This window comes from Anomaloglossus baeobatrachus, chromosome 8 (assembly GCF_048569485.1).
Source record: "Anomaloglossus baeobatrachus isolate aAnoBae1 chromosome 8, aAnoBae1.hap1, whole genome shotgun sequence".
NCBI lineage: Eukaryota > Metazoa > Chordata > Amphibia > Anura > Aromobatidae > Anomaloglossus > Anomaloglossus baeobatrachus.
The window spans coordinates 229,385,622-229,409,487 of NC_134360.1; the positions used below are offsets into that span (position 1 = coordinate 229,385,622).

The window sequence follows — 23,866 nt, forward strand, 5'->3', positions numbered from 1 at the left end:
AGTGTGTATATATATATCCATATTGTGTATACATTTGCTCTGTTCGGCTGCATTTTTTGCTTTTGGCTATATACCCTCACTGATTGCTCTAAGAGGAGACAACAGCATGTCGTCTGCAAAGAGCAAGGGTGCCAAGGCACAGGCTTATTTTGCAACTTGTACCTCTTGTGCGGCTATGTTACCTGCAGGTTCCACCTACCCTCATTGTGTGCAATGCTCGGCCCCTGTGACACTCACTCAGCCGGAGCCTCAGGCACTGGTGGGACCCTCGGCCCAGGTAGAACCACCGGCTGCCACTGTCCAGGTGGCAGGGACAGAGTTTGCAGTGTTGGCTGAGAAACTTTCTGAGTCTCTTTCACAATCCATGGCTCAGTCTATGGACAAATGGTCTGCTAAGATACTAGAAGCTTTGCAGTCCAGACCGGTAACACAGGCCCCGGGCACTGTTGAATCATTGCCCCCAGGCCCCCCTCGGTCGGCGCAGCAAACTGCTCCTGGGGTGACTCCTAGGTCCCACAGTGAGGACTCCGACACGGACCGCAGTCCCAGACCGGCTAAGCGGGCTCGCTGGGAACTTCCCTCGGCTTCATCACACTGCTCAGGGTCTCAGCATGAGGACTCTCTGGAGGATGAAGCGGAGGTGGCAGATCAGGACTCTGATCCTGACGTTGCTCTCAATCTGGATACACCCGAAGGGGACGCCATAGTAAATGATCTTATATCGTCCATCAACCAGGTGCTAGAACTTTCTCCTCCAACTCCACCAATAGAGGAGTCAGCTTCACAGCAGGAGAAACACCAATTTAGGTTTCCCAAACGTACACGGAGTGCGTTTTTCGATCACTCCAACTTCAGAGATGCGGTCCAGAAGCACCGAGCATTTCCGGACAAGCGCTTTACTAAACGCCTTAATGACACACGTTACCCCTTCCCCACTGACGTAGTTAAGGGTTGGGCTCAGTGTCCCAAGGTGGATCCTCCAGTCTCCAGACTGGCGGCTAGATCCATAGTAGCAGTGGCAAATGGTTCATCGCTCAAGGATGCCACTGACAGGCAAATAGAGCTCCTGATGAAATCCATCTATGAAGCCATAGGCGCGTCTTTTGCTCCGGCATTCGCAGCCGTATGGGCACTCCAAGCTATCTCAGCTTGTCTGTCTGAGATTAATGCAGTCACACGTGCCTCTTCTCCGCAGGTTGTGTCTTTAACCTCTCAGGCGTCGGCTTTTTCGTCCTACGCCATGAACGCCGTCCTGGACTCTGCGAGCCGTACAGCGGTAGCATCCGCCAATTCAGTGGCAGTCCGCAGGGCCATGTGGCTACGCGAATGGAAGGCAGACTCTGCTTCCAAGAAGTTCTTAACCGGTTTGCCATTTTCTGGCGACCGTCTGTTTGGCGAGCAATTGGATGAAATTATTAAACAATCCAAGGGAAAGGACTCGTCCTTACCCCAGCCCAAACCAAAGAGACCTCAGCAACGGAAGATACAACCGAGGTTTCGGTCCTTTCGGCCCTCAGCCAGATCTCAATTCTCCACGTCCAACAGGCCACAGAAGGGCCAGAGGAACTCTGATTCTTGGCGGTCTAAGTCACGTCCTAAAAAGACCGCCGGAGGAACCGCCCCCAAGGCGGCCTCCTCATGACTTTCGGCCTCCCCAAACCGCATCCTCGGTCGGTGGCAGGCTCTCCCGCTTTTGCGACGCCTGGTTGCCACATGTCCAAGACTGATGGGTGAGAGACATTCTGTCTCACGGTTACAGGATAGAGCTCAGCTCTCGTCCTCCGACTCGTTTCTTCAGAACATCTCCGCCCCCCGAGCGAGCCGATGCTCTTTTTCAGGCGGTGAACACTCTGAAGGCAGAAGGAGTGGTGATCCCTGTTCCCCTTCAAGAATGTGGTCGCGGCTTTTACTCCAACTTGTTTGTGGTGCCAAAAAAGGACGGATCATTCCGTCCCGTTCTGGACCTCAAACTGCTCAACAGACACGTGAGAACCAGACGGTTCCGGATGGAATCTCTCCGCTCCGTCATCGCCTCGATGTCCCAAGGAGACTTCCTAGCATCAATCGACATCAGGGATGCTTATCTCCACGTGCCGATTGCACCAGAGCATCAGCGCTTCCTGCGTTTCGCCATCGGAGACGAACACCTTCAGTTCGTGGCACTGCCTTTCGGCCTGGCGACATCCCCACGGGTCTTCACCAAGGTCATGGCAACAGTGGTGGCAGTCCTACACTCTCAGGGGCACTCGGTGATCCCTTACTTAGACGATCTTCTAGTCAAGGCACCCTCCCGGGTGGCATGCCAACACAGCCTGAACACTGCTCTGGAGACTCTCCAGAGGTTCGGGTGGATCATCAATTTCCCAAAGTCAAAATTGACACCGACACAATCGCTAACTTACCTCGGGATGGAGTTTCATACTCTCTCAGCGATAGTGAAGCTACCGCTGGACAAACAGCGTTCACTACAGACAGGGGTGCAATCTCTCCTTCGAGCCCAGTCACACCCCTTGAGGCGCCTCATGCACTTCCTAGGGAAGATGGTGGCAGCAATGGAGGCAGTTCCATTTGCGCAGTTTCATCTGCGTCCACTCCAATGGGACATTCTCCGCAAATGGGACAGGAGGTCGACGTCCCTCGACAGGAACATCACCATCTCCGCAGTTCACATCCCGGGCGTAGAAAACTGGGAAGCAGACTTTCTCAGTCGCCAGGGCATGGACGCAGGGGAATGGTCTCTTCACCCGGACGTGTTTCAAGAGATCTGCTGCCGCTGGGGAACGCCGGACGTCGACCTAATGGCGTCCCGGCACAACAACAAAGTCCCGGCATTCATGGCACGGTCTCAAGATCACAGACCTCTGGCGGCAGACGCATTAGTTCAGGATTGGTCGCAGTTTCGACTGCCTTATGTCTTTCCTCCTCTGGCACTGCTGCCCAGAGTGTTACGCAAGATCAGGTCCGACTGCCGCCGCGCCATCCTCATCGCCCCAGACTGGCCGAGGAGGTCGTGGTACCCGGATCTGTGGCATCTCACGGTGGGTCAACCGTGGGCACTACCAGACTGACCAGACTTGCTGTCTCAAGGGCCATTTTTCCATCTGAATTCTGCGGCCCTCAACCTGACTGTGTGGCCATTGAGTCCTGGATCCTAGCGTCCTCAGGGTTATCTCAAGAGGTCATTGCCACTATGAGACAGGCCAGGAAACCAACGTCCGCCAAGATTTACCACAGGACGTGGAGGATCTTCTTATCCTGGTGCTCTGATCAGGGTTTTACTCCCTGGCCGTTTGCCTTGCCCACTTTTCTGTCTTTCCTTCAATCCGGAATGGACAAGGGTTTGTCTCTCGGCTCTCTCAAGGGACAAGTATCGGCGCTTTCCGTGTTTTTTTCAAAAGCGTCTAGCCAGGCTTCCGCAGGTACGCAAGTTCTTGCAGGGGGTTTGCCACATAGTCCCACCTTACAAGCGTCCGCTAGAACCCTGGGATCTTAACAGGGTGCTAACGGCTCTTCAGAAACCACCTTTCGAGCCGATGAGGGATGTTTCTCTTTCACGCCTTTCACAGAAGGTGGTCTTCCTAGTGGCAGTCACGTCACTTCGGAGAGTGTCTGAGCTAGCAGCGCTGTCATGCAAAGCCCCCTTCCTGGTGTTTCACCAGGATAAGGTGGTTCTGCGTCCGGTCCCGGAATTTCTCCCTAAGGTGGTATCCCCTTTTCATCTCAATCAGGATATCTCCTTACCTTCTTTTTGTCCTAATCCAGTTCACCAATGTGAAAAGGATTTGCACTTGTTAGATCTCGTGAGAGCACTCACTCTACATTTCTCACACGGCGCCCCTGCGCCGTTCTGATGCGCTCTTTGTCCTTGTTGCTGGCCAGCGTAAGGGGTCGCAGGCTTCCAAGTCAACCCTGGCTCGGTGGATCAAGGAACCGATTCTTGAAGCCTACCGTTCGTCTGGACTTCCGATTCCTACAGGGCTGAAAGCCCATTCTACCAGAGCCGTAGGTGCGTCCTGGGCATTGCGGCACCAGGCTACGGCTCAGCAGGTGTGTCAGGCGGCTACCTGGTCGAGTCTGCACACTTTCACGAAACACTATCAGGTGCATGCCTATGCTTCGGCAGATGCCAGCCTAGGTAGGCGAGTCCTTCAGGCGGCGGTTGCCCACCTGTAAGAGGGGGCCGTTTTTACGGCTCTTTTTATCGAGGTATTCTTTTACCCACCCAGGGACTGCTTTTGGACGTCCCAATTGTCTGGGTCTCCCAATGGAGCGACAAAGAAGGGAATTTTGTTTACTTACCGTAAATTCCTTTTCTTCTAGCTCCTATTGGGAGACCCAGCACCCGCCCCTGTTCCCTTCGGGCTGTTTGTTCTTTTGTATACACATGTTGTTCATGTTGAATTGTTCTTTGGTTCATGGTTTCAGTTCTCCGAACATCCTTCGGATTGAGTTTACCTTAGACCAATTTATAAGTTTCCTCCTTCCTGCTTTGGCACCAAAACTGTTGGGCCCGTGATGCACGGGAGGGTGTATAGGCAGAGGGGAGGGGTTACACTTTTTAAAGTGTAATACTTTGTGTGGCCTCCGGAGGCAGAAGCTATACACCCAATTGTCTGGGTCTCCCAATAGGAGCTAGAAGAAAAGGAATTTACGGTAAGTAAACAAAATTCCCTTCTTTCCCTATTTCTCTGACACCTCATTGGGGGACACAGGACCATGGGTGTTATGCTGCCTATCCATAGGAGGACACTAAGTAGATGCAAAAGCATAGCTCCTCCTCTGCAGTATACACCCCCTGGCCGGGCCAGGCAACCTCAGTTTTAGCTTAGTGTCTGTAGGAGGCACATCTTTCAAGGTTTTGTTATTTTTTGAGGGCGACGGTTTCCTTTTGGGACCGATCTCCCAATACTATCAACGGGCGGGAACGCGGAATGTTGCCTCCACGTACCCCCTCCTGCGACGCTGGATCCTGGGCTGCCTTTTACTGGACGACGGGTCCCACAGACACCGATTTTCCAGAGCTCAGGGCAGAGGCACAATTCCTCAGCCCCTCCTTGCAGGCTCTGAGTTGAACATGGCACCTGTGTGGCCGGACACAGCAAGCTGACTCTGCTTTTTCCACTGCATGGACGGAGGCAGTGTTAAGGTGAGATCCCCCCTGACTGGTTTCCCAGACAAAGGGAGAAAAGACGGTGCAGGGAAGGCTCCCAGGACTGCTGAATTTACAGTATTTATTATGAGAAAGTCCCTTGCTGATTGCAAGGAGGAGAGCCCCAGGGATCCTGAACACAGTGTTTAATTTTTCTCTAACTGCGTGCTGGCTGGAGGAGGGGGAAGTCCCTCCCTGTTTGCAGAAAATCCTGCACAGATAATTTACCAGTGGCGGGGGAGGGCCCAGAGCTCAGGAACTCACACTGTGTTTATTTGCTCTAGCTGCGTGCTCTGATTGCAGGAAAGCCAGCAGAGATAATCCACCGGCGACAAGCTGTGTGCTGACTGGAGGAGGGGGAGAAAAACTGTCAGAAGCTCCCTTCCCGCCGTTTTTTGCTACAGACAGCAGGGGGGCACACTGACTTCTTCTTGGCGCTCTTTTAGCGCTAAGCCCCGCCCCCCAGGAAAGCATGCGAAGTTCTCCACAGAGCTTACTCCTTCCTGAGGACACAGGGCCATCCGGCTGATTCTGGTGAGGTACCTGCTTCACATGTAGCTCTGCTGAGCATTGCTCCCCCTCCTGGCATACACCTATTAGGAACATGCAGAATTGTAAGGGCACTAAGAGATTATTCAGCCTGCACTGCCTGCCACGCTGAGCTACCACGTAAACACACCTCTTCTCTCTGTGAGTCCTGTGCCCCTATAGCCCCCCCAAGACCCCCCCCGCCACCACCGCCGCAACCGTCAGCCCAGAGCCTAGAGCTCCCAGCCCACCGGAATGGGCACAGTTTCTGTCCCAATCCATGGAAAAACTGTCACAGAACCTGGTGCTGGCTATGCAATGTCGTCCTCCACACCCTTCTAGGCCCCTGTACAGAACGCAGCCTGAGAATACCCCTATGGAGGATCTTTCTGAGGTAATCCGGGCACATGCTTCACCGGTTGCAGGGATCAGGAAAAGAGCACACGGCCGGGTGTCTCAGCACTCTCCCCCATGGCTCTCCCTCGGGAGCACACAGGGCAGGCTCTCCCACACGCTCCACGGCTTCTGAAGAGCTGGAGGAGGGAGAATGCTGTTTGTACCAGGATTCCTTGGTTTCATCCTCCCCAGATGATCAAACTGCAATAGACTCCCTTATAGCAGCAGTCAACCAAACTCTGCATGTGGAGGATCCCCCATCCACTACCACTGACCATGCGGTCTCCTTTAAGAGGGCAAGGAAACCCCAAAAAGGTTTTCACTGATAACCCAGAGTTTCAGGATATCCTCACAAAGCAAAGAGAGAATCCTGACCGGCGCTTCGGTAACCGAAAACTCATGGAGTCCCGGTACCCTTTTGCCTCACCTGCCCCTAAGGGCTGGACCGATCCGCCCTCGGTCGACCCCCCCCGGTCTCCCGCCTTACCACAAAGACGCTCCTATCTTTACCCGATGGTTCCTCCATCAAGGACCCGACAGACAAACAGGAGGAGCACCTCGCCCGCTCTGCTTTTGAGGCTGCGGGTTCCTCCCTCTCGCCCTCCTTTGCCTCTGTGTGGGTCGCAAAGGCGATCTCGGTCTGGGCAGAATCCCTTAACACTTCGCTTGAGGAATCCCAATTCACTCATACTTTCACAGAGGTAACAGCTCAAATTGCGGCTGCGGCGGAGTACCTCATGCAGGCCTCCATGGACGCTGCTACCTGCGCGGTGTTTGCCGCCTCAAATACCATAGCCATCTGTAGAGCTCTCTGGCTCCGACAATGGCAAGCGGACTCTGCCTCCAAGAAGTCTCTCACGGGTCTTCCCTTTTTTCCAGACCGATTGTTTGGCGAACGTCTGGACAAGCTCATTTCTGACGCCACGGGAGGAAAGAGTACCTCCCTCTCCCAGCTGAAGTCCAAGACGACCTTCACCAGACGTCCACAGTCCTCGTTCCGCTCCTTTCGGAACTCATTTGGTTGGTCGACATCCCGTGCTGTCCCCGCTGCCAGCCGCGGACTACGCAGGGACCGACCTTCTCAGCTCTCCCCGAAACCCACTTCGTCATGGCAGCCTAGACCGAAACAGTCCAGGACTAGGGAGACTCGGCCACGACGTTTTCCCCCCTCATGACTCCTTCGGCGCCCCGGAAGACACACTCATTGTAGGAGGTCGACTGCGGCTCTTTCAACACATCTGGGCTGCCGCCTCAGACGACAAATGGGTACGAGATCTTGTGTTTTCCGGTTACCAGGACCCGACCCCCGAGTCGGTTCTTTCTCTCAAACCCCCCAAAGACTCGAAAACGACGCAAAACTTTTTTCTCAGCAATCCACTCGCTCCAAACAGCAGGAGTGATAATACCTGTCCCAGACGACGAGAAGTTCGGGGGGGTTTTTTTCCAACCTCTTTGTGGTCCCCAAAAAGGATGGGTCAGTTCGACCCATCCTGGACCTCAAACACCTAAACATGTGCACGTACGGAGATTGAGAATGGAGTCCCTAAGGTCCATTATTGCATCCATGGTCGAAGGGGAATTCCTCGCTTCCATAGACATCAAGGATGCGTACCTGCACATACCCATCGCACCAGATCACCAAAAGTTCCTCCGCTTCGCAGTTCAGGACTCCCACTTTCAATTCGTAGCTGTACCCTTCGGCCTTGCCACCGCACCAAGGGTCTTCACCAAAGTCATGGCGGCCGCCATGAGCGTCCTTCATGCCAGGGGAGTAGTCGTTCTCCCTTACTTGGACGACCTCATCAAGGCCCCCTCCTTCCGCGACTGCTCAACCAGCGTACAGATCACTGTGGACACCCTATCCCGCTTAGGGTGGCTAGTGAATCTAGACAAATCATCCCCGATCCCATCAGGATCCATCACCTTCCTGGGCATGTCCCTGGACACCCGTCGGGGCTTGATCTATCTCCCCCTGGACAAGGCGATTGCTCTTCAACGAGCGGTACGCTGCCTTCTACATCCTCCGTCTCGCTCCATTCGATTCAGCATGAAGGTACTCGGCAGGATGGTGGCGGCTATGGAAGCAGTACCCTTTGCTCAACTGCACCTCCGCCCGCTGCAGCAAACCCTTCTAGCGGCCTGGGACAAGAGCCCCTTCTCCCCGGACAGACATCTTCACCTGACGCCTTCAGTCAGGTACGCACTCCGCTGGTGGCTTCGGTCCTCATCCCTATCGAAGGGGAGATCTTTTCTCCCAGTGAACTGGCTGGTCCTGACCACGGACGCCAGCCTCCTAGGCTGGGGAGCAGTGTACCGGCACCACACTGCTCAAGGACGTTGGACGCCCCAGGAGTCTTCCCTACCCATAAACATCCTGGAAATCTGCGCGATCTTCTTCGCGCTCAGGGCGTTCTGCCCTCTGCTAGCGGGTCATCAGATTCGAGTCCAATCGGACAATGCGACAGCTGTAGCCTACATCAATTGGCAGGGGGACACCTGCAGCAAGGCAGCTTATCTCGAGGCCCACAGGATCCTCAGCTGGGCCGAATCGACAGGGTCAGTGATATTAGCGGTACACATACCGGGAGTAGAGGACTGGTCAGCAGACTTCTAAGTCGCCAAGGCCTGGCTGCCGGAGAGTGGTCTCTCCACCCAGAAGTGTTCCTACACATCTGCACTCGCTGGGGTACACCAGACGTGGATCTAATAGCCTCAAGGTTGAACGCAAAGGTACCCGCGTTCATAGCCAGGTCACGCGATCCGCAGTCCATCGGCGCGGATGCTCTAGTCTGCTCCTGGCACCACTTCCGCCTGCCTTACATATTTCTACCTCTGCTGCCGCGGGTAATCAGGAAAATCAAGGCAGAGGTAGTCCCGGTGATACTGATAGCACCGGACTGGCCCAGGCGCGCCTGGTACGCCGAATTAGTACAAATTCTCGTAGACGTACCGTGGCGCCTTCCAGACATCCCAGACTTGCTGACCCAAGGGCCCATTTCCCATCAGAACTCCATAGCCCTGAAGCTGACGGCATGGCCATTGAGACCTGGGTATTAACAAGAGCGGGATTCTCTCCCGCGGTCATCTCCACCATGATCAGCGCCCGAAAGCCTGATTCATCCAGCATTTACCACCGTACGTGAAAAATCTTCCTTTGATGGTGCAGGGAAACTAACGTCCAGCCTCTGCCTCTGGCCATCCCCAGAATTCTCGATTTTCTGCAGGTTGGCTCTCAGTTCCCTTAAAGGGCAGGCCTCAGCGCTCTCAATCTTCTACCAATGCCGCCTGGCTCAAAAAACGCAGGTCAAGACCTTCCTCCAGGGCGTTTCCCATCTAGTTCCCCCGTACAAACGGCCGCTGGATCCATGGGACCTCAATCTCGTTTTGGACGGTCTCCAGAGGTCTCCCTTTGAACCTCTCAAGGAATCCTCCCTTGCTCTTCTGTTCTGGAAGGTAACATTCCTGGTGGCAATTACGTCTATCAGACGGGTTTCGGAGCTGGCAGCACTCTCTTGCCGCGAGCCTTTTCTAATTTTTCACCAGGACAAGGTGGTTCTGCGCTCCCTTCTGGATTTTCTTCCAAAGGTTTCTACCCCGTTTCATTTGAACGAGGACATTGTTCTGCCTTCCTTTTGTCCACACCCGGTTCATAGGGTGGAAAGGTCTCTGCATTCGTTAGACCTCGTCAGAGCTCTCAGATATTACATATCCAGGACAGCCCCCTTTAGGAAAATGGACTCTTTGTTCGTCATTCCTGAGGGGCCTAAGAAGGGACAGGCAGCTTCAAAGGCGACTCTGGCTCGCTGGATTCGCTCTGCGATCCAGGAAGTCTACCGCTTGCAACTCAAGCCCATTCCTAGTGGGCTGCGGGCGCATTCCACGTGAGCAGTTGGCGCTTCGTGGGCCATTCGGCATCAGGCTTCAGTGGAACAGGTGTGTAAGGCTGCGACCTGGTCTAGCCTACATACGTTTTCAAAGCATTACAGAGTCCATACCCAGGTTTCAGCTGAGGCAAATCTGGGTAGGACAATTCTGCAAACGGCAGTACAGCACCTCTCAGTAGGTGCTCCAGGCTGTCTAGGACTGGTTCCTAGTCCTTGGGTTGTGTTGTCTTCTTTTATTTTTTCCCACCCATGGACTGCTTTAGGACGTCCCATGGTCCGGTGTCCCCCAATGAGGCGTCAGAGAAAAACAGATTTTTGTGTACTCACCGTAAAATCGTTTTCTCTTAGCCATCATTGGGGGACACAGCACCCACCCTGTTGCCCTGTTGGGCCTTGGTTCTCTCAGTACCTTATTTGGTTATGACTCTTTTTTTCTCATGTTCCTCTGTTGAGATGTTTTTACTGTTTTTTTTTTTCTCCTACTGCTTGTGTACTAAAACTGAGGTTGCCTGGCCCGGCCAGGGGGTGTATACTGCAGAGGAGGAGCTATGCTTGTGCATCTACTTAGTGTCCTCCTATGTATAAGCAGCATAACACCCATGGTCCATGGTCCTGTGTCCCCCAATGATGGCTAAGCGAAAACGATTTTACGGTGAGTACACAAAAATCCGTTTTCTTCAAGTATTGGTGAACCCCTGGGAAAATAAGATATTATTCAAACGTTTTATTGAAGAAAAAGCTAAAAATGTAGCAGCAAAATTATGTTCAACCACTGACAGAAAATCCCCAAATACCAGACCCCACAATGATTTGAAATGCTCAGATCTTAGACTTCAGACCCCAAAATTAATCCAGGCACTAGATAACCGACCCTAAAGTAACTCCGATGTCAGCCTGCAAAATTGGTTGCGACCTCAAACACCCCCCCCCCATTCAGACCATCCCTCTGTCCTGATTTGCTCACATCTGAGGGGGTGAGCAGGACAGGCAAAGTCCAGCAGGGATGTGTACGTGATCCCGACCCATTTACTAAAAGGGACCAACCCTTAACCTAATCTGGAGCGATGTCAATTACTTGATCAAAGGAGAGGCTGAAGGCAAAAGGCTCATAGAGTATTACAAAACTGGTCAGTCTTCTGTATGTCTGTCTGTCTTCCATTAACAATAATGATTATTCTTCTATTTTTCAAAATTTTAGAAAGGTACCCAGGAACTACTGAAGTATTTGAGAGGCAGAATACAAGTTCCAGGTAATTCTATTTCCTCGCAGGTTGGTAACAAAGTGTCATCCGATGTTCTATAGAGCATCGCTGGGGGCAACTCGGTTGTCTTCACTCGTAGATTTTGCAGAGTGAAATTCACCCAATTCTTCGCAAAAGTGGAAATTTTTGGTAATATTCAGATGTACATACACTTCTTCCCTCCCCCCTCAAACAACCAGGGACATGGCCAGAGGAGCTAGGGTACTTTTAGGTGAGGAAATTGTAGGTTCTGCAAATATATTAGTGGCCAAAAATTTCAAGTGAGGTCACCGGCAGGACCTACAAATGTCTGCACTAAACCTATTTCTAGACCTGTCAGAGAGGTACGTGGGGGCATTGTTTAAAATTTTAGCGTGATAGAGGTTATCACGCCATCTGTTAGAGGTGGGGGGATAAGAAGATTTTGGGTACTCACCGTAAAATCTTTTTTGGAGCCTTCATTGGGGGAGACAGGATACTGTGTTAATGTTTATGCTGTTTCCCCCAATGAAGCGATAGAGAAACTATATTGGTGCCTATTATCATGTTAAGCTTATATAGAGAGATGTATTTACTCAGTAAAATTACTAGAGGAAACAGCAGAAGCTGATCTGTTCGTTGAGGCCCAAGGGGGCAGTGGTCCTCATATGATCCATTTTGTTTCTTTCTGCAGAATTATTTTTTTTCTATCGCTTGGTTGGGGGACACAGGATATCATGTTTATGCTGTGTCCCCCAATGAAGGCTCCGAGAAAGATTTTACTGTGAGTACCAAAAATCTTCTTTTTGCGGATACTGAGCCTATGCACAATTGCCCATTTTTTATTCCCCCCCCCCCCCATGTGGGTTCTAGACACCAGACAGAACCTATTGACCCATTTGGATGTTTGGTTACTGTAACTATCTAATATATCAATCTGAATGTGTGTGTGTATGTCCGGGATTGGCATCTGCACCGTCGCAGCTACGGCCACAAAATTTTGCACACTCACACGTCAGGACCCCGAGAGCGTCATAGGCTATGTTGTGAGGCGAAATTTTAACCTCGCGCGTTCCAATTTACCAATCAATTTTGCCTCTATCTACATAATGGGGAAAAAGTGAAATGAAAAGTGTATCCGCCCCGTCGCATTTACAATCACAAAATTTTGCACAGGCACCTCATGTGACTCAGGGAACGTCGTAGACTATCTTTTAACAGGAAAATTTAACCCCGCGCTTTACAGTTACTCTCCAAAAAACATGCCTTCATTAAAGTAAATGGAGCCTGGAACTACAGGTTATTAGTAGGAGCTGTGATTGGTTGCTATAGGAACAAAAGACATTCATAGTATAAGAAGCTTATATGTGAGGTAATAAGATGTCGGTGGGGAGACTGGTAGAGGAGGCAGACTGGGGAAAAGAGGCAGACTGGGGAAAAGAGGCAGACTGGGGAAAAGAGGCAGACTGGGGAAAAGAGGCAGACTGGGGAAAAGAGGCAGACTGGGGAAAAGAGGCAGACTGGGGAAAAGAGGCAGACTGGGGAAAAGAGGCAGACTGGGGAAAAGAGGCAGACTGGGGAAAAGAGGCAGACTGGGGAAAAGAGGCAGACTGAGCACATTACTTGGCCAATTTAGTTAAATCTGTTTGGAATATCTGTGGTGTTGAAATACATGTTGTGAAATGCTTCTATTAGCTTAGTTTTTACCTTTTAATAATTATATTTCTATCTATTTGTTTTGTGGTGTTTGTGTGCAGAATACGTTTTTGTTAATACATTCTATTTTGTTGACAGCAGTTATTAACCCGGGCGAAGCCGGGTAGTACAGCTTGTCCCTTATAAGTGGGGAATAATATCTGAAAGTGCGGACATCTAACCAATGATAATGTTATTTCGGATCATGGTTACCATAAGTACAAAGATTATATATGTTCTCTACGTCTTGTGTGTCTGTATGAATATCCCACAGTTTTTTTCCAAACAACTATTTAACACAGTCGTCTTCTATAAAAGTGGCATCTTCATATTCTATAACACATGGCCTTTTTCTGAATTGCCATTCACATATATTTATTGGCCTAGTATGTATGGGGAACCACCAGGCCCTAGTAATCCCCTGCCCTCTTGATGTGCCCTGTGGAGGAGATCTGATCATACAGCCAACAAAGCCACAATATTAGTGTGTGTGCATTTCACGTTAAAACACACATGGCCATTACCAATGCACCACTTCTGATCCTATACGTTACTGTGGAGTGCACGTCCATCCTGAAATGCGCCACTTTCAGGTGGGTACTCGGTCATTTCTGGCAAAGCTCTCCCACTGGAACGCACGTCCATTTTCGTTTACATCAATTCCGGTTGGCGGCGCGGTCACCTACAACTGCGCCCGTGTATATAGTTGGCTCTCCACCTGTATATACTACATGTGCCTATAAATAAGGGACACTCTGTGTCTTTAAAGGGGGGGTTATTTAAAAATAGACTTATTTATATATTGTGGGCACTTTGAGTCTCTGATTTCTCTGGGAGGTTTTCTTACTCCAGAGGACACCTGTTATCTATGCACCTATTGAGCTATGGGTGATACCATCCTCCATCAGGATTTACTGTAATGAGACTCATATTTATACATAACCATGTGGAAAGTGAAGTACGTTGGTTTCTAACTTCACAAGCTGTAAATCCACCATTATATTCACTCCTGAAGAAGCTCTTATGCTGTAGGCGAAACGCATCAAGTGAAAAATATCTACAACTTCATCAAAGTGATATCTGTGGATCAATAACTGATTCACCTGTTTGGTTATCTGACTTATAGTAATTCTGGGTTATCAGTATATCAATTAGTGATCATTTGGGTGCAGCACCCATTCATTCACTATTCAGGAACCGCTTTTAATAACCTCAAAGTCAGACAACAAAAATAAGTGACAAATTATTTATATAGTGACATTTTGGATAAGTTCTTCTGCATTTATATGTGGACACTCGTGTATTGGATCTGGATTTGGTTACAGTCCTATCCCTGGTTTGCATTTATTAGACCGTATACCCATTAGGGACTACTAGGGCCAGCCATCGTTGAGCGGGGACGCCATTTGCACAATTTAGGGTGCCAACCTCCACGACTAGGCAGGTGTAAGATCAAAGGCATCACCCGCCTTTTCCTTAGATGGTATTTATCATTGGGTTGTTGTACCCAGGTCCTTGTTTAACAGTCTAGTAAGTATATATTGGTTTTTGTCCCCCCCCTTTCTTCGTCGCTCCATTGGGAGACCCAGACGATTGGGTGTATAGCTACTGCCTCCGGAGGCCACACAAAGCATTACACTAAAAAGTGTAAGGCCCCTCCCCTTCTGGCTATACACCCCCAGTGGGATCACTGGCTCACCAGTTTTCGGCTTTGTGCGAAGGAGGTCAGACATCCACGCATAGCTCCACTGTTTAGTCAGCAGTAGCTGCTGACTATATCGGATGGAAGAAAAGAGGGCCCATATGGGGCCCCCAGCATGCTCCCTTCTCACCCCACTGGTGGTTTGTAAGGTTGAGGTACCTATTGCTGGTACGGCGGCTGGAGCCCACATGCTGTTTTCCTTCCCCATCCCCCTGAGGGGCTCTGAGGAAGTGGGATCTTACCGGCCCCAAAGCCCTGAGGCCGGGCTCCATCCACAGACCCATTGAACCTGCTGGATGTGGAGCGGGAGTGACGTTCAGGGACATGGCCCTGCACCATTCAGGTACTCTGTGTCCCCGTACACACAGGCACAGCACACTCCAGACTTGCTGGGTGTGCTAGTGCGCCGGGGACAGTAAAGGGTTACAGTCACTGCAGCCTAGCTGAGTGACTTTATTTATTGGGAACTACCGCGCCGGACGCTCCGGGAGCGGCGGCGCGGCTGGGACTTGTAGTGCGCCGGGGACTTAGCGCCGACCGCGCTTTTACGGCGGCGGCGCTTATAAATCCAGTCCCCGGCTTTTGCGGCCTAGCTCAGCTTCGTTCCCGCCCCCACCCTGTCAATCAGGGTAGGGGAGAGACGCTGTACAATCAGCAGCGCCGAGGGCTGGAGCCTTATTTACATGCTCCAGCCCTCTCACTAGAGACTGTGGGACGCCGGTTTCCCGCTCTGACTTGGGGCACGCCCACGGCCCGCCCCTACTCACACGAGCTGGAGAAGGACGCCGGCAGCCATTCCTGCAGCCCGAGCTGAGAGAACGGACTCTGGGCAACCAACAGGACTAGGGCGACCACACACCCGCTTATAGGCGGGCGGTAAGCGGCACCTGGGGTGCTGACACTAAATACCGCAGTTTGTCTATTTGTATTTTAAGTACACTGCATAGGTCGCTATTTTGGGCTATATGCCCTCTTAGATGGCGACACATCAGCAGCAGGAAAGCATGGGTGCTAAGGCACAGGCTTTCTATGCTGCTTGTATTGCACGTACTGAAGTGTTCATGTGTATTTATGCTTGTATGCTATACACTGCACTGTACGGTCGCTAGTCTTGGCTATATTCGCCATAGAATGGCTAGACTACAGCAGCAGAAAAGCAGGAGTGCTGAGGCACAGGTTTTTTTCTATGCTGCTTGTATTGCAGGGGTTGCAGTGTTCATTTGTACTTATGCTTGTATGCTATACATTGCACTGTATGGTCGCTATTCTGGGCTATATTCCCCTAGATGGCTAGTCTACAGCAGCAGAAAAGCAGGCTTTCTATGCTGCTTGTATTGCATGTGCTGCAGTGTTCATTTGTACTTTATGCTTGTATGATATACATTGCACTGTACGGTCGCCATTCTTGGCTCTATAAGTCGGCAGCAGCATATAAGCAACACAGGCTTTCGATGCTGTTTTTGCAATGCTCCCCTGTAGCACTTGGTCAGCCGGGGTCTCTACTTGACGTGGCCAAAAGAACCACCTCTCAACCCTGTCCAAGGACAGGGACGGAGTTGCAATGGGATAGAGACTTGCAGTCCGGACAGGCCATGGGCAATCTGGATCATTGCTCCCTGGCCACCCTCACTTGGAATAAAATCGGTGCTCCGGGGGGGTCCCAGGAGGCTCTCTGTATGATGAGGCAGACGTAGCTCATCAGGACTTTGATCCTGACAACGCTCTCACTCCGGATACACCGGATGGTGACGCCATAAGGAATGATCCTATAGCGTCCATCAATGGAATGTTGGATCTTTTCTCCCTCAGCTCCCCCAGCGGTGGAGTCAGCTTCACAGCAGGAGAAGTCCCATTTCAGTAGCTCAAACGTATATTGAGTATTGTTCTGGCCACGCTGACTTCAGAGAAGCAGTCCAGGAACACCACGCTTCCCAGATAAGCGTTTTCTCCAAACGTATTAAGGATACACGTTATCACTTTCCCCCTGACGTGGTCAGGCGTTGGACCCAGGGTCCAAAGGTGGATTCTCCAATCTCCAGGCTTGCGGCTAGAGCCATAGTTGCAGTGGAGATGGGACTTCACTTACAGATGCCATTGACAGACAGATGGACTCTGGTTGAAATCTGTCTATGAGGCTATCGGCGTGTCGGTTGCTCCGGCATTCACAGCCGTATGGGCACCCTAAGCTTTTCAGCTGGTCTTGCGCAGCTGGTCTTGAGCACAGGTACATCTGTGCCGCAGGGGCGTCCGTAACCTCGCAATGTCTGCATTGCGACTTACCCTATTAATGCTGTCCTGGAAGGACAGTCGAGGTTTCGGTCCTTCCCAGGCTCGGGCAGGTCCCAATTGTCCTCGTCCAAAAGGGCTGAAAAGCCTCAGAGGCTCAGCTGCCGGCCGGGCTCAATCACGCCCAAGGAAGGCAGCCGGAGGAACCGCTACCAAGGCGGTCTCCTCATGACTCTCAGCTCTCTCATCTTTCCGCATCCGCGGTTGATGGCAGACTCGCTCGCCTTTGGCGACATTTAGCTGCCACAGGTCACAGATCGGTGGGTGAGGGACAGTGTGCCCACGTGCACAGGACAGAGTTCTGTTCTCGTCCTCCGACTCGATTCTTCAGAACGTCCCCACCTCCCCACCGAGCAGATGCTCTTCTGCAGGCAGAAGGAGTGGTAATCCCGGTTCCTCTTCAGGAACAAGACACGGTTTTCCTCCAATCTGGTTGTGGTGCCAAACAAGGATGGCTCTTTCCGTTCCGTTCTGGACCTAAAACTGCTCAACAAGCACGTGGAGGCCAGGCGGTTCCGGATGAAACCCTCCGCTCCGTCATTGCCTCAATGTCTCAAGGAAATTTCCTAGCATCAATAGACATCAAAGATGCTTATCTCCACGTGCCGATTGCTACAGAGCACCAATGTTTTTCTACATTTCGTGATAGGAAACGACCATCTTCAGTTCGTAGCTCTGCCATTCGGGCTGGCGACAGCCCCACGGGTGTTCGCCAAGGTCATGACGGCAGTGGTAGCAGTCTTGCACTCACAGGGACACTCTGTGATCCCTTACTTGGACGATCTACTTGTCAAGGCACCCTCTCAAGAGGCATGCCAACTCAGCCTGAATGTTGCGCTGGAGACTCTCCAGACGTTCGGGTGGATCATCAACTTCTCAAAGTCAAACCTGTCACGACCCAATCACTAACGTATCTTGGCATGGAGTTTCATACCCTCTCAGCGGTAGTGAAGCTTCCGCTGGACAAGCAGCGGTCACTACAGACTGGGGTGCAGACTCTCCTTCAAGGTCAGTCGCACTTCTTAAGACGCCTCATGCACTTCCTCGGGAAGATAGTGGCGACAATGGAGGCGGTTCCGTTTGCGCAGTTTCATCTGCGTCCACTTCAATGGGACATTCTCCGCCAATGAGACGGGAAGTCAACATCCCTGTACAGGAAAGTATCCCTTTCACAGACGGCAAGGACTCTCTGCAATGGTGGCTTCTTCCCACCTCATTATCACAGGGAAGATCCTTCCTACCACCGTCTTGGGCGGTGGTCACGACAGACGCGAGTCTGTCAGGGTGGGGAGCGGTTTTTCTCCCCCACAGGGCTCAGGGTCCGTGGACTCAGCAGGAGTCCACCCTTCAGATCAATGTTCTGGTAATCAGAGCAGTGTATCTTGCCCTACTAGCCTTCCAGCAGTGGCTGGAAAGAAAGCAGATCCGAATTCAATCGGACAACTCCACAGCGGTGGCATACATCAATCACCAAGGGGGGACACGCAGTCGGCAAGCCTTCCAGGAAGTCCGGCGGATTCTGATGTGGGTGGATGCCACGGCCTCCACCATATCCGCAGTTCACATCCCCGGCGTAGAAAACTGGGAAGCAGACTTCCTCAGTCGCCAGGGCATGGACGCAGGGGAATGGTCCCTTCACCCGGACGTGTTTCAGGAAATCTGTCGCCGCTGGGGAAGGCCGGACGTCGACCTAATGGCGTCCCGGCACAACAACAAGGTCCCAACCTTCATGGCACGGTCTCGCGATCAAGGAGCACTGGCGGCAGACGCCCTAGTGCAAGATTGGTCGCAGTTCCGGCTCCCTTATGTGTTTCCACCTCTGGCACCCTTGCCCAGAGTGCTACGCAAGATCAGATCCGATTGCAGCCGCGTCATACTCGTCGCCCCAGACTGGCCGAGGAGGGCGTGGTATCCGGATCTGTGGCAGCTCACGGTCGGCCAACCGTGGGCACTACCAGACCGACCAGACTTACTGTCCCAAGGGCCGTTTTTCCATCGGAATTCTGCGGCCCTGAACCTGACTGTGTGGCCATTGAGTCCTGGATCCTAGCGTCTTCAGGATTATTCCACGGGGTCGTTGCCACCATGAGACAGGCTAGGAAGCCCACGTCCGCTAAGAACCACAGAACGTGGAGGATATTCTTATCCTGGTGCTCTGCTCAGGGAGTGTCTCCCTGGCCATTTGCATTGCCTACCCTTCTTTCTTTCCTGCTATCTGGGTTAGAAAAAGGTTTGGCGCTCGGCTCCCTTAAAGGTCAGGTATCGGCGCTATCCGTCTTTTTTCAGAGGCGTTTGGCACGCCTTCCTATGGTGCGCACGTTCCTACAGGGGGTTTGCCATATCGTTCCCCCGTGCAAGCGGCTGTTAGATCCATGGGATCTGAACAGGGTACTAGTTGCCCTCCAGAAGCCGCCCTTCGAGCCTCTGAGGGAGGTTTCACTTTCTAGACTATCCCAGAACGTGGCTTTTCTGGTAGCGATCACATCTCTTCGGAGAGTGTCTGAGCTGGCAGCGCTGTCATCCAAGACTCCCTTCCTGGTCTTCCACCAGGACAAGGTAGTGCTGCGCCCCATTCAGGAGTTTCTCCCGAAGGTGGTATCCTCTTTTCATCTTAATCAGGATATCTCCTTGCCTTCGTTTTGTCCTCATGCAGTTCATCGGTATGAGAAGGATTTACATTTGTTAGATCTGGTGAGAGCACTCAGAATCTACATTTCCCGCACGGCGCCCTTGCGCCGTTCGGATGCATTCTTTGTCCTTGTCGCTGGTCAGCGCAAAGGGTCGCAGGCTTCTAAGGCCGCCCTGGCTCGATGGATCAAGGAACCAATTCTTGAAGCCTACCGTTCTGCTGGGCTTCCGGTTCCATCAGGGCTGAAGGCCCATTCAACCAGAGCCGTGGGTGCTTCCTGGGCATTACGACACCAGGCTACGGCTCAACAAGTGTGCCAGGCAGCTACCTGGTCGAGTCTGCACACCTTCACCAAACATTATCAGGTGCATACCTATGCTTCGGCGGACGCCAGCCTAGGTAGAAGAGTCCTGCAGGCGGCAGTTGCCTCCCCGTGGGGGAGGGCTGTCTTTGCAGCTCTAACATGAGGTATTTCTTTACCCACCCAGGGACAGCTTTTGGACGTCCCAATCGTCTGGGTCTCCCAATGGAGCGACGAAGAAGAAGGGAATTTTGTTACTTACCGTAAATTCCTTTTCTTCTAGCTCCTATTGGGAGACCCAGCACCCGCCCTGTTGTCCTTCGGAATTTTTGGGTTGTTTCGGGTACACATGTTGTTCATGTTGAACGGTTTTTCAGTTCTCCGATGTTACTCGGAGTGAATTTGTTTAAACCAGTTATTGGCTTTCCTCCTTCTTGCTTTTGCACTAAAACTGGTGAGCCAGTGATCCCACTGGGGGTGTATAGCCAGAAGGGGAGGGGCCTTACACTTTTTAGTGTAATGCTTTGTGTGGCCTCCGGAGGCAGTAGCTATACACCCAATCGTCTGGGTCTCCCAATAGGAGCTAGAAGAAAAGGAATTTACGGTAAGTAACAAAATTCCCTTCTTTTTTTTTTTTTTTTTTTTAATTGCATATCTAATAAAAACTTTTAATGGTATACTTTTTGGTGATAATGTGATTGGTGCGGTACACAGAAGATTGATAAGCCCTTTCAGTGGTTAAACATTAGGGTCCGCTGATGGGTACAGCTGCTGCAATGAGAGGCAGGAGGCAGCTGTATAACAAGGCCGGCACCCGCTGTGTTTAGCAAGTTCAGCTCCTGAGCAAGCTCCTTATGTGATGCCTTGGCCTATCAGGTCGTCACAGGGTATTGCACAATCTGCCCTTCTGTGCAATATCCACCTCCTCCTTGGTTTCGGGTCCCCAACTTATGGTGTTGCTAATACCAGCCAATCAAAATCCTAGGAACACTCTGCACCACACCCACCAGACACACCAGTGGACTGCCTGAGTGGAATAGGGTCGCCCACTTGGGGGGTTGGTTAGGGGAGGTCAGCAGTGTCAGGAGTAGGCGAGTGAAGCGTAGGAAGTGAAGGGGAGAGGAGGTCAGGAGCAGGGCTCCTTGGAAGTCACTAGGTAGCAGACGTTGGTCTGGACCTGGTAGGAGCTGGACCCCCGGTCGAAAGGGAATTGTGACAAGGGGCACGGAACTGTCGAGGAGGACAGCTGGCAGCCTTGTACCATCACCGGGCTGCGACCAGGGCACGACGGGGTACGTGGACCCTACGTCAGAAAGTAGCTTCAGGCAACCTGACAATTCACCCAACGAGAACTGAGCCTTCTAGATCCGCTCTCCACCTGCTCCAAAATCGGGCTACTAGCGCAACGAGGGGGATAGGACTTTGCACAAAAACGGTCCAGAAAATCCCAAGCGTGAACCCTGAGAGCAAGCTCCACAGTTAGCCACACTGGGGAGCGGGACCCGACTAGTTCTACACTACAGGGGCCAACCAGCAAGAGAATTCAGTGCCAGGGAAAAAGGTCACAGATCATCAGGCAACACCATCGGGGACGGGACCCAAACGTGCTCCCCTCAGCGGCAGCGGTGTCCAGAACTTTGGTTTACCAAGTTGTCGGTGTCAGCTTTATGGACTGAGGTAGTACGCAAGTGACCCTTTCACCTCCAATGGCACTCCCCAATCACCATCCCCAAGTCCCGGGGCATTCCCGCTACCTGTGGAGGGTCGCAACACCTGGCTTCCCCCGTCATCACCCCAGGTACTCCCCAATGGCAGCGGTGGTACTCCAGCTTACCAGACACCACGGGTGGCATCAAAAACTTTAAATATACAATCCCCTGTAAATACCCCCTTTATTTGAGTGGCCGCACGACCCCCGGGTACGGACACCCCTCGAGCCACCGCGGATCCGCATCCAAGCAGCTCGGCTGCTGACACAGGGGCGACACACTTACAGCCGGCCCTGGCCTGTCACATGTATATAATGAGTAAATCACAGGTAAAGGGGTAAACATGCACATACTCCTGGGGCAGGTGCACATGTTCAGTATTTACTGCAGACCATTATGCTGCAAATACTGACCTGGTGGCAGGGAAAAAAATGCAGCATAAAATCTGCGCGTTTTTAGCTTCTCTCCCCCCCCCCCCTCCCCCCTTCCCCCCTTCATTAATTAAAAGATAAAAATGCTAAAAGAATTGCCCTGCTGCCGGTATGAAACTGCTTCAAGGAAAAAATAAGCAACGTGTGCACGAGACTTCAGGATGTCACTTAGCTGATACTGGGAAATCCTTTTAGGTTTTTTTGGAAAAACTGTGTAAAAGAAACGCAGCAAATACTGTAACGTCCGCACATGCCCTTATGGGGATCCCAAAACTAACTGCAGATATTGCACCAAGGATAACGCCCGTGTTTGTGCTGCAGATCCTGCGCCCGGAGAGACTCCAGCGGTGACGGCCATGACTATGCCAAGTGACGCTCCCGTGAATACTCACGCCATTGCCACGCTGAAGACCCTGGAGTACAGGTACAATAATGATAATTCCATGCTTAAATACATGTAGAAAGAAAAAATATATAAAACTGATTTAGTGCACACTTTACCTCTGCAGGGGGTCATTAGTTTACATGTAAAAAAAAAAAAATTCTTGCAATAATATATTTGACATCATGTAGCGAGTAGAAAACAATCTTATACTAAGCATTAAATAAATGAGAGGATGGAGGAGTGAGGTAAGGGTGCAGAAGAGGAGTACAGGGCCTGGAATATCAATAGTCACCCCAAGGTTGTCAGCAAGAGCTCCTCCACATCTGCACGGACGACGTTTATTTTTTTGTAAGCTATTGTTTGAGTCGTTTTTGATCCTATCCATGCAGAGGCTCAAAGATTTCCCCTGTGTGGTGACATGAATGAGCCTAACAAAGGTTTATCCGCCAGTTAGCCTAAATCTATATAATTTCTTTATGTGTGCACGCTGCGTTTTTCGCGGCGGTTTGCACGTTTTTGGTTGTATTTTTGCTCTTAAAACTGCATGACTTTGCTTCCCCAGCAAAGTCTGAGTTTCCATTTTTGCTGTCCGCACATTTTGTTTGTTTTTTTTAGCTGCGTTTTTGAGCTGACAAAAAAACATGTCAATTCTTTTCTGCGTTTTTTCACCCATGCAATGCATTTGAAAAACGCGGCAAATCGCAGGAACAAAAACTCAGCCAAAAACGCACCGACATGCAGTAAAAACGCATGCATTTTTTTACCAGTGCGTTTTTGCCGCGAGTGCATTTTTGGGCGGTTTTTGTGCCTTTTTTGCAGCCAAAAAGCGCACAAAAACACAAGATCAAAATAACGCAGCATGCGCACATAGCCATGGGAAATGGTGCCGACAAGATCTGAGATTTATGGGCCATCACTAATGTGCCATAGAGCTAGGATCTTGGGATCTCTTGAAAATTGTGAAAAAGTGATGAACCCTGGTGGCAATCAAGTACTTACTATGTACTGTACTGTGTTGATGGGATATTCATCCAAGCTGTCCGGATGGCTGCCATTGCTAATTGTCACATTTTGGAGGCTCATATCAACCCATCGCAGCATGAGGGGGATTTAGTATCGGATGGGGTCGGTTTATATGGTGCATATATTTTGGAGCTGAGACCTGGACTAATTGGTGAGAGTTGGCACAAAAGCTGCAATGTTGTGGGGTTTGGGAGGTCCTTTTGCATTTGAGAGTGCGAGGTAAATGAAGTTGCTGCCTTATGTAAGATGTCCTAAACACACGCAACCTTTGCCTGTCCATTGACTGAAGTGAGAGGACAATATCCAGACAGCCGGAGACAGGGCGACTCTGCACGGTGAAGTAGACTCAGGTCCTACATGGGAGACCCCTCTGCATGACGTCCTAACTACTCTTCATACGGAAATGGGATGCCGTTATGTGACTGTTCTCGTAATTCATCCTTTTATTACATCGTGTTAATCCAAAGGAAGAAAAAAATCTGTCTGATAGAAAACCAGAGCTTCTCAGTCCAATCTCTGCTCATGTGT

At 51.2% G+C, this 23,866-nt stretch overlaps 1 protein-coding gene across 1 annotated transcript in view; it reads left to right on the plus strand.

Annotated features, from left to right (window-relative positions):
• Positions 1-23,866, plus strand: part of LRRC40 (leucine rich repeat containing 40) — an 82,956-nt gene that overhangs the window by 45,166 nt on the left and 13,924 nt on the right. Inside the window, exons 9-10 of the mRNA XM_075321125.1 lie at positions 11,156-11,207; positions 22,252-22,354. Of these exons, the coding sequence (XP_075177240.1) occupies positions 11,156-11,207; positions 22,252-22,354 (155 nt within the window). The remainder of the gene's footprint in view (positions 1-11,155; positions 11,208-22,251; positions 22,355-23,866) is intronic.